This window comes from Phaethon lepturus, unplaced genomic scaffold (genome assembly GCF_000687285.1).
Source record: "Phaethon lepturus isolate BGI_N335 unplaced genomic scaffold, ASM68728v1 scaffold23282, whole genome shotgun sequence".
NCBI lineage: Eukaryota > Metazoa > Chordata > Aves > Phaethontiformes > Phaethontidae > Phaethon > Phaethon lepturus.
In genome coordinates, this window is record NW_010522936.1 from 4567 (window position 1) to 15707 (window position 11141).

The 11141-nt window shown below is 49.7% G+C and overlaps 1 protein-coding gene across 2 annotated transcripts; it reads right to left on the minus strand.

The window, feature by feature from the left end:
* Positions 1-4265: 4265 nt before the first annotated feature.
* Positions 4266-11027, minus strand: TNNC1 (troponin C type 1 (slow)). 2 transcript variants are annotated; one of them, XM_010281988.1, is made up of 6 exons: positions 10981-11027; positions 6997-7027; positions 6529-6675; positions 5313-5427; positions 5068-5204; positions 4266-4431 (listed from the first exon to the last, which is right to left on the minus strand). In XM_010281988.1, the coding sequence occupies exons 1-6, from the start codon at positions 11002-11004 to the stop codon at positions 4400-4402; spliced, it is 486 nt and encodes a 161-aa protein (XP_010280290.1). In that variant the 5' UTR covers positions 11005-11027; the 3' UTR covers positions 4266-4399. The 2 variants fall into 2 exon arrangements, with proteins under 2 accessions (XP_010280290.1, XP_010280288.1); XM_010281986.1 differs by lacking the exon at positions 10981-11027 and having other exon boundaries at positions 6997-7072.
* Between the last annotated feature and the right edge of the window lie 114 nt (positions 11028-11141).

Consider the following 11141-nt stretch of genomic DNA (forward strand, 5'->3'; position numbering starts at 1 on the left):
GGCTGAGAAAAGGGTGTTGGCACGTTAATGAGAAGCAGAGAGGAAGATTTGGGCTTGCGGCTCCAGGCAGCTCCCCCCAGGCCTGCCATCAGAAGCAGCCTTTTCATCTCGCTGCCCTTCACGCTGTCCTTCAGTGGGACAGCTTCCCAAATATGGGCTTGCTGACTTTCTGACCGAAATAGCGGCTGCGTGACAAAATGCAGCACTGAGGAACGTAATCTTAATCCAGGCATCATTGTGTAGCAAGAGACAGGAATTTTATGAGCTTCCAGAGCAGCTTGGTGTCAGGTTTGTTGTTGTCTGCTCCCTGTACGCATGGTGGTCCCACAGGACTCTTCCCCAGACACTGGCTGAGTGACAGCTCAGTCCACAACTACCCTCCTTGTTGTAGAGGTTGCCCAAGCCAAGAAGGGAAACCTGTGAAGGGGAGTCTGTACTGACGTGGCTTTGTGGTTGGTCTTCATCCTCTTTGACTTACCTTGTGAAATCGTTTAAGATCTGCGTCTTCATTTCTGCTGGTTGAAGGAAGCTGAAGATCTTTTTTTGGGAGGATTGCGTATACAGAGCCCAGGAGATGGAACTGGCAGCTGTGGCCCACTTGAAACTACTCCCATTATGTAAAGCTGTGTCATCTTTGACATTTTAAAAACTTCAAAAATCTTATAATTAAGTCCTTGGTATCCTGCAGGAAGCCAATGAGCTTGAGGGCGTCTCTGTACTGCTGTACATCAGGTTATGCGTTTCGTGCTTGCTGCTGCTGTATGTTGTACTTGCTGCAGGTGATTTCACCCCTTTGCAATTAGGAGGACTCGGTATCAAGTTCCAGTTTGGCTCCCTTTTTCCCTTTGAGAAAAAAAAAAAATTGGGAGCAAAGGGTATGTAATCAAACACTGAGTCAGCTCATTTGGCAAAGGTGAGCCATCATGCTGAAAGCCAAGAGCAGAGAACTGGGGAGGAGAAAGCGAAGCACTGGGAAACATTCTGATGGGGCAGAGTATTCACTGGGGACATTGATGTTCACAGTGAAAACAAAAAGTGAGGCTGGATACGTGTTGCTCCTTCCCTCTTTACCGCCTTTCAGTAGTGTGTTAAAGCAAAAAGCAGTGAACAGAGCACGAGTTCTGCTTTGCCCAAGTTTCAAGGCTGTTGTAGGTGTTCCTACGTGACAGCGGCTTTGGCATGGTGAAATGTTTATTAGACGTACCTTAGCTCACGTTGTACTGCTGCTGCCCTGGTGGCAGATGTACGAGTGTAGGCGAGCTGCAGAGGTTTCATTGGGGGGGTGTACAAAATGCCCTCCGATCTTCCTCGCTTAGTCCACACAGCAAAGTTTCACTAAAGGCCACAGAGGGGCCTCAAACGTGCCGGAAAATCTGCAAACCAGGTCAGGAGCTAAATCTCCTGCTAGCGAAAACAAGCAGAAGAAATGGCCTGGGAACTGTGGCTGTGTCTGGTGGCTGCTGTCACCTGCCAGCACAGCTCCTGTCTCAGCCGGGGGGTTAAGAGCACACACATCTGGGGACTGTTTTAGAGAATGGTAAATGGCTTTTTGCCTGTTTAAAAAAAAAAAAAATTGATATTTTGATGACATTTAAAAATTTTTTTTACTTTTTCAAGCAGAGCTTAGGGATGTGTCATGTTCCTTAAAGGCTTCTGGCACCAAAACTTCACTATGCTTGCAGGGAAAACTGCAAATTTGCCTGGAGTTGTGTAGATACATGGACTCCTCTGGGTGGTTTTCATTCATCATTAGCGCATCTCCAGGCACATCCCCTCTGTGGAAGTTTCAACCAGGCTGACCCTGTACTGGTTACTGGTTTTTCAGATGTCTAACCCGTTCGCCGGCTTGTCATGTCGCGTTACATTCCTCATGCAGTTGTTCCCGTGTTTTAGCCAACAGTGAAATCCACCCGCAGCACCCCACCCCGCGGCATTTGCTGTCTAACTCTTGGAGGACAGTCAGTGTGTTAAGACAAATCGGTCTTGCAGCAGTTTTTCTGACTTCATGCAGAGCGTGCTGACCTGCTGGCACCTCTGGTCTGCGGACTGCAAAAACCCAGAGAGTCCTGGGTGTGTCTGCTTTTCTAGGGACAAGTTTCAGCTGCTACAAGAGCTTGGTTCTCTCTCCAGCCACCACCTTCCCTGTTTTACTCTCAGTTCAACAGCACAGGTAGCAGCGAGCTGTGACCTTGCTGGCTGCCCGTTTTTTTTCTAAGGGGGAAGAGCTGAGACATACAGTCAGGTGTCCACAGCCGTCCTTTTCCTTGGGGGAAGCAAGTGTCCAAGCCTCCCCCAAGCCACCAGGTTGGCTGAAGGGAGGGGGCTAAGCTGGGAAAGATCCTTAATTCTTCTCTTCTTCGCTTTTTAGTGAGGCAAAGCCTGTCAGAAAACAGTGAATATCTTGGAGATGTTCTTGTTGGACGTTGGGATCTGGTCAGGACAGAGGAAGGTAACGGGGCTGTCTGGGATGCCTGCTGAGATGTGATGTGAGTATGTGCGTTGCCCGTGAGCTGGATGGTTGTGGTTGTGGGGAGAGCTGGCGTCACCTTAGCTCGTGGCCAAAACCCAGGTATTTGCACCTCCGTGGAGGTTTCCAGGCCTGGGGTAAAACATTCCTGCTTTGTCCTCAGAAGCAGGTCTCAGTGGGACTTGTAAAATAACTTCTGTTGCTATGCTGGGGAGGTGGAAAATTCCGATTTTTTTTTTTCCCATCTCTAGGCTATGGATCCCTTGGAGACAGAAGATGGTAACACTCAGCAGTGTTTCCTATCACGGCATTGTTCAACCAAACACGAGTGCACCTGCGCTTCTGCTGACTCAGCAGGAGCCATGGCATTGAGGGCTTGGGACCCTCAGGGACACCCCTCCATGCTGGTTCTTCAGATGTTTGCATTAGGGTGTTCCCAAAATACCATAGGTTTTAAGGAAAATTAGCTGTTGTGGCTGACAGGGTCTCATTTCCTTGATTTCTCTGATGTTACAAGTCCAAAATGGTTGGACAAAACGTTTGGTGCTCATCATCCAGAGGAAAGACACAGCCATGTCCTTCCAAACAACCGACAACCCCTCCCACGCCAGCTTTCACCTCAAGCTGGTTCCGTCTGCATTACAATATTTCAGTGCTGCTACACATCAGAGCACGTGTCACATCAAATACAGCTGCTCAGGGTATTGCTTCCACAGCAAAAAACCCCAAAAACTGGTTTTGGGAGGAAAAGCCGCAGGACGGTGCAGCGGGCACAGGGGCGCTGGCATGGCGGCACGCTTGCCCAGAGTGGAGGGCAGCGCAGCCGGGGCTTGCACCAGCCTGGTCTTGCGCCTTGCCCTGCCAATGTTTATTTTGCTTGGGTAAACGTTTGATTTTAGCAACATGACTGCAATGTGTGAGCTGTGCTGGGGCTGTAATTCGATGGGAGGAGGCAGCTATGTGCAAGGGAGGGCTGCTAATGCCACAGGAATGCTGCGCTTCCTTGGGATGAGAGAAGATGGCGCCCGGGGCCTTTGGGGACAGCGTGGCTGGTCCTCCCTGGCCCTGCTGTAACCCCATGCCTGGGGGCCCAGACCCAAAGCAGGGTCGTGCCTTTCTCAGGGCCCCTGCGGCCCAAAGGGACGTGATTTCTGAGGGAAAATTGGGTGTCTCAGTTATTGCAGTGAGGCTCCCACCCGGGACTGCTGGAGGACCATGAGGAACTGCAGGGCTGCTGCTGCCTGCCTCCCTCCTGGCTGGGCGAGAGGGGAAGGAAGCACCCAGTCTGGCTTAGGAATGGCTTTTATCCATGTTTCCAAAGAAAATAGCGGTCGTCTTTCTGTATGTGCTGCAGAGTGTCCATCAGGATGGTGGGGTGTCCCTTCAGGACAACTGGGACAGGAGCGGGGAGGAGGAGGAGTGTCCCTCACCCAGGCATTTTGGTGGGTGATGGCATAAGTGATTGTTAATTCTCATTTCGTTGCTAAAATGCTGACAATGCTCCAGTTACACCAGTACCAGCTCCCACTGACCTCACCATGGTGCGGGTGAGGAGATGCAACATGGCAGCCCCTCACCAAGCACCCGTGGCCCTGTTTGCGGGGGGGTTGCCCCCAGGCTGGTGGCAAAATACCTCCTTGGAGGCTTTAAGCTCAAGCTGTGGTGTCACTTTCATAGTCGTGGCACACAGGTGCTCGATGTGGCCCCAGGGAGCGACCTCCATTAGTCATGAGTACATGACTGAGGTGAAGCTCTTGCTAAACCTCCAAAGAACGACCATCTGAGGCACTCAGTATTGACACGTTTTATTTTCCCCTGGCCACCCTTCTCAGCGCTCGGTCTTCATGCTGGTAGCCGGGGGACTTAGCCAAGGAGATGAGAAGCAGAGCTGGAGGGGTTTAGGAGATTTAGGCTGTCGATCTTGTCTCAGATTTATTCAACTCCCTTCATAAACTCCAGGAACTCTGCCAAGGGGAAGACATTGGAGAGAAGGGGTGTAAGGTGGGACTGAAGTGCCCTTGCAGCTGCCAAGCGTGCTTTTGGCAGCTTTCCCCAGCCCTGTCTCCTTTTCTACCTCCCCCAATGAGCCAGAGGCCGAGGGGGAATGGCTACTGCTCTTCTGGCCATGACGAGGACTCCTTGTGACTCCTACTGGAAATGTCACTGGAGCCCAGCGTCACCCTTGGCTGCCACCAAAACACTGGAGGTGAGCACCCGGGGAGGGACGTAGCCACTAGCTCAGCTCGGAAATGGTCTGGGGGTTGTTTCAGCAGCATCGCGTTCAAAGGAACAGCCTTTTGGAGCTGCTGTTTGTGTTCAGGGGGCAGGAGGGGATGGGCATGTCTCTGGTGAAAAGCAGGTTGGTTTGCTTCAGTGCAGGCTGGCTTTTGCAGCATGGGGAGCGTTAAGGGAGCCCCAGGTTCTTGCTGCTGTTTCATGAGCATAAGAAACACCCCATCCCTGTGCAAACACTGTCTGCGGTCAGGCATATTGCCCAACACTGCCTCAATGACCTTATGCCCATCTCTAGAGGCAACCAGGAGTTGCCCAGGGAATGCTTGAGGGCTCACAACCAAACTGCGTGCCAGAAAGACTCCTACCATCATAGTCAATCCTGCCATCGTTGTTTTTATCCCCATCTTTCATCAGTTCTTCTATGTCATCCTCAGTGATGGTCTCACCGGTCGCCTGCAGCATGATCTTCAGCTCCTCGAGGTCGATGTAGCCATCAGCATTTCTGTGTGAGGACAGAAGAGCTCAGGAGCGGACCGACACGTTGGCGAGGGGGAGCTGGGGTGGCTGCACCACTCCCACCACCCCACCATACTGCAGTCACGGCTCTTACTTGTCAAACATCCTGAAGAGATCTGAGAGTTCCTCTTCGGTTTTCCCTTTGCTGTCATCTTTCATACACCGGACCATCATAACGAGGAACTCATCAAAGTCTACAGTGCCGCTGCCTGCAGGCAGAATAAACACCATCAGCTGGTGCTGTGGTGGGTGGACGGGCAACACTACACGAGAGATCACACTTCCCTTTAGTACCAAGGAGCAAAACTTGGGCGGGCACCCCTGCAGCAAAAGGCAGCTTTCAGAACGCTGTTGTAAGTGACTGAGGCCATGGACTGACTTAATCACTGAATTTTTACCTTTTGCAATCATTTTGCCAAGGCAAAAGGAACCGAAAATCCTACTGGAAGCGCCAATGAATGGAAATTCCATTCGTGCTATGGAGATACGTGTCCATCTCATCTAGGTAATAATAAAAGCTCCGGAATGCAGTTATTCATGGAGTGTATGTTTGCACTAGCACTACAGCTATTTCCCTTTTTTTGCCTAATTTTTAACTGCTTTTTTATTTTATGATTACCTAGTATGAAATTTCTGCCCAACCTGCACACAGTGGATTTTGTTGTGTGTGATCATTGATACACTGATTTAATTGAGATTGACTTATTTATATATATATATGTGTGTGTGTACACTTGAGCAGTGAAAGACCTTCCTTAGCACTACAGCTATTTCCCTTTTTTTGCCTAATTTTTAACTGCTTTTTTATTTTATGATTACCTAGTATGAAATTTCTGCCCAACCTGCACACAGTGGATTTTGTTGTGTGTGATCATTGATACACTGATTTAATTGAGATTGACTTATTTATATATATATATGTGTGTGTGTACACTTGAGCAGTGAAAGACCTTCCTGCAGGCAGTTGCTACACTCAGCCTGTATTTTGTTTTTTAAATGGGTCTATGCAATTTCAGAGTACCCATAATCCCCCAAAATCAGCTCATGCAGTCTGGTCATTACAGGAATAAATTTTATAGTTTCTCTTCGCCTGGAATTTTCCTAAAGGAACCATGCTGAAGTTCGGTGCATGTTTAGTGTCCTTCAAAACCACAGCACTGCAGCTTGCTCCCCACAGGCTGTGGCCATCCCCAGCACGGATTCTGCCCATGCTGTGCAGATGCTGAGCGCTCCCAACCCGCACCGTGCCTCCCACGCCTGCGGACATGGGGAGAGTTCTAGCGAGAGCAGAAGGAACCCAGATCTCTTACCATCCTCATCCACCTCGTCTATCATCTCCTGCAGCTCCTCAGGGGTCGGGTTCTGCCCCAGCATCCGCATCACCTTCCCCAGCTCCTTGGTGCTGATGCAGCCATCCTCTGCCCCCAGCACGAAGATGTCAAAGGCAGCCTTGAACTCTGGGGAGAGAGGAGATGTGGGGGTCTTGCCCCGCACCTTGACCCTGCAGGCGGGCAGCCCTGGGGCAGGGGGCTCATCCCAGGCACAGCCTCCCCTGCACATGCACCCCAGCTCTGCCCAGCCATGGCATGGTGGGGACACCCGGGCACATGCACAGGAACTGCCTTTCTTGAAATGCTGGTGGATCAAAATGCCTGTGTTATGCCCTGCTTTGGCCACTCTGGCCAAAGCATTTTCTGGGGTGTAATTGCTCAAGCAGGCTGGGCTGCCGGCAGGGAGCTCGTCTTTAGGCTGCAATGTCGGGTTAAAAATGCACATACCATTTTTTTGCTCTTCTGTCAGCTGCTCAACCTGTAAGGAAAATGCAGAGACCAAGTAATTTTTCTTCCTCAGCATCACTAATGGTTAAAAGGTAATGTTATTTGTTCAACAGCCTTTGCAAAGGTCAACCAAGCCTCACAACAGTCACCCTCATGGACTATGGGATGTACAACCTGTGGGGTTTTGACATCGCAACTTTTTGTAGTTGAAGAGATTCTTCCCTTAAAAAAAAATATTCCCAATTCCTTTGAAGTGAGCATCGCTTCTCTAGAGTGGCAACGTCTGATACGTGGCAGAAGTAACCTTTGCACAAGCAGGGGAGACCCACTGGGAAAAGCATTTGTCAACCATTTAGGGATGACTTCTTGTTGCTGGTGGGCTTCACAGTGGGATGGCTGCGCTGCTGAGGGCTGCCCGTGCGTGGGCTGAGGCCAGGCCAGTGGTGGGACAGGCTGGGGAGGTCCCTGGGAGGGAAAGGCAGACAAGACCATCCCCAGAAGTTGTTTTACAGCCCTAGATTCAGGAAATTCCCTCCAGAACATTAAGAGCTGGTTTACTTCCACCCAAGTCAGTGTTAATTGCAAAGGTTTCTGCCTCTGAAGGGAGCTGCTATTCCCTTTAGCCTGTTTTGAGTATCTCCCTGAAGAAATGGCCCATGGAGCCATTAGGCATTAGCTGAAATGGGCTGGCAGATTGTTCTTCCCAAACCATACACTAACTCATTACCTGCAGATGTTTAGTGGGAACTTACTAGTTAGCATGAATTAATGAAAATAATCGATGAGGAGAGCAAAGAGTAATCCATCGGATCTGTGTCATGCCTCTTTAGGTGCATTTCTCTTTTTGGCTTCATTCCTTCCTGGAGGTACTGCTTACCTAAAATTGCTGACCCTACCATCATGTCTGACTGCCCCTTCGGTAGCATCCATGCAAACATTGACTTTTCCTTCCCAGGCTGGTCAACAGCCTCTCCGGAGTCAGCCCGACATGACCCCCTGCGAGGATTACCTCTGGCCCGTGCAGAAGGTGCCTGACCCCACTAATGTCTCCTTACTACCATCCCCGTGCGAGCAGTCCCTAGCACCCATCCCTGCCACGTTTCGGTCGGGGCAGAACCCTGCAACCCAAGGTTGTGACACCCTGCCTTTGAGGGAAGGCTCATGCTTTTGCCCCAAAGAGAAGTGGTTTTGCAAAAGCCAGCTGGAAATCCTTCTCGCTTGCAGGGAGAGGCAGGGAAAGTGCTTTTTCTTAGCGGGGCAGAGCCTGTGGGAAAGGAGAGCCTCATCCCACTCCCCACATGTCAGGAGGTGAAGACTTTCAAGTCAGAAAACGCTACGGACAGCAGCAGGATTGCCGTTGCAGGAGGAAACCCAAGCCTGCGGCAGCCCTGGTGCCGCTGAAGGCAAGCAGGCAGGCAGGCAGCTGCCAGCCCTTCGTGGCTATTGTTTGGGCAGAGCGAGGGCAGCCGTGATGCTCCCTTGGCCGTCTGCAGCCACTGTCCTGCCGCTCAGGTAACCTGAGCCTTTTGGTACATTCGCTATTTATAAGCCTTGGTGAGAGAGGTGCTGGAGATAAAGATGAGCTCCCCAATTGTTCCCAGGCTTTGGTATTTATCCTTGCAGCTCTTTATCTGGACGCTTGTCCCTGGCACTGTTCTCAGCCTCAAAATGTTCCCAAAATAGCTTTGTGTTTGCACACCCTTATCTAGGCATGAGTGGGCAGGATGAAAATCCATTGGGTTCTCTGGCTGCACGTAGAAAGTTTGGCATAATTATAATACTAGTATGTGCCATCAGCATACAGCAAATAAAAAAACCCCTCACTTTTGAAGCTTCCTTGACTGCTGATACGACAGGTGTGGAGCTATGCTGTATGTAAATTAAATGCATTGCGACTGTAGAGCAGCACTTCTATTAGCGAGATGTCCCTTGAGCTGTTTATAGTGCCCGCTGGACAGGGTTCCTGTTCGCGGCTTTATTCCTTTTTTCCTTCCACAGCATTTCAGGGACAGGTTTCTCCAGCTGCGGTGTGGGAAGGCAAGCACGAAGCTCACAGCACTGCGGCAGCCGTGGTAACGCCAAATCTTCTCTATTTTGCTTCTATCAGCTCTCTTCCTTCTCCCGTGTTTCCATTTGAAGTCAGATGGGGGAAGCTGAAGTTCCTTAATATTTTTCCAGGGAAACGTTTTCTTACAGTTAAAATCTTGGGGAGCAGATCCACAAAAAAGCTGTTTGTCTCAGCTGTGCCTGGCGTGGGCGTGTTTTGCCTTGTAAAGGTGCTGGCAGTTAATGCCCGGGACTCGAGCCCCACATTTACCAGTGTGCCCCCACCTTCAAACCAGCAGCAAAATCCTTACGGGAGCCCATCAGGTCTTTTGCATGGCCCATTGCCCTGGTCAAGGTTCCTATGTTTGGGGTAACTTTCTGGTATCTGAGGTGGGAATTTTTGGGTTGTTCTCTATTGCTGCAGTTCGTTTTTCTCAGCTAAATTCCTCCATCGCCCAACCGCACTAAAGCCCACAGGCTTCAGCTAGGGATGACCTTCGCCTGTGGATTTTTGCCCATTTCTGGGGCAGAGATTTGGAGAGAGGCTGGAGCTTGTGTGTGGGGAAGCCTTTGTTTTTGGGGCTCTCCACCCGTGCTGCCCCAGCGACAGACAGACCCTTTTGGCTGTGGGCATTGCTAGCTTGCAAAGCACTTCAGCCTTTCTCCCTAATTATGGGCATGAGATCCCTAAACAATAAGAGGACCTGTGCCTTGAGTTGCAGAGAAGGTGTTTAATTAAAAAGCTTAATTAGAGAGGCCTGGACTTTTGACTTTACAGGTTACATTTTTCTCCCTTTTTGAGGTGTTGGTCCAGGGACTCAGCACTATATTGTATTGTCAGCCTTTCCCGAGCCTTTTCACACTATTGGGATCACTGGGGCATGTTCATTTCACGAGGTTCAAGGCTGGCGAAAGGACAGAAGAGGTGTGAGCATTTTGTTGTTTTCTTCAATTACGTGTCAAGCAATATCTTTCTTCCCTTTAAAAACCTTGGAATTGAAATAAGACTTGTATGATGTATTTTTTATGCCCTCTGTTAAAATCAAACCTGATCAACTCTCTCTATCTGTATCTATTTATATCAACTATAAATATATATATTTTTTTTTAATCACCAAAAAGCTCTTATTTTAACTCCAGTTATGGAAGGGTCAGTGTGGCAATCCACACAATCCAGAATCTATTTTCATCCTTATTCCACCTGCATATCACTGTCTGTCTAGGTTACAAAATAATGCAGTGTCCTTTTTACAGACCAAATACTTTAGGTTTACCCAGTGAGCGCAGCGTGCAGCTGCGTAAGTTAAAATAGCCGTTAGGATGCTCTGCGTTCCCCGAGAGCATAGCTCGCATTCTGGATTTCTGCAGAGCAGATATCAGTAGCGGCAAAGCAGAAGAGGATGTTTGGAAATAGCTTCCAAAAGCCCAGGTTTTTTGAAAACCTCCAAGAAAAATATTCAGCTAAGGAAGGGGGAAACATAGCAATGGCAGACAATGGGTATAAAGCACCAGAAAGGAGAAGGTGAGGTTTAACCCACACAAATAATCTTCATTTCATGGGAAATGCTACTTTGCTTTGTCTTGGCTAAAACCAACAGCCACCTCTTATACTTTCAAGATTTTCTTGAGATTTATAACCACCTGCGGGCCATCTTCCTGCCTTACAGTGGGGAACCAGGGGAGTAACTGTAAATAATTTAGCAGCGCAGTTGAGAGTTTCACGCGTACAAGAGGAGTGTGAAACCTTCAGAGCCATCAGTGGGTAAGGTCTGTGTCCTGGATAATGATGTTGACTAAAAGATGCCACCCTATAATTACTTCTTATTTGCATTTCTCCATTGAATTAACTCCATCACAGCTATGGGAAATCTACTACAAAATCCCTGAAAACCCTTTAATCACCCCCCCAAAACCACAGCCCTGAAGGAAGACACTTACCGCTGCCTTGTAAATGTCATCCATGGCTGGAGAGAGCAGGCGAGGGGCCGGGGGACGTGACGGTCACGCTCTGCCAGCACTGCCCCCGCGAGCCCCACTGATATAGGGGGCTGCCCGCCCCGGGGGATGTGACCAGCCCAACCGCAGCCCCGCCAGCCCGG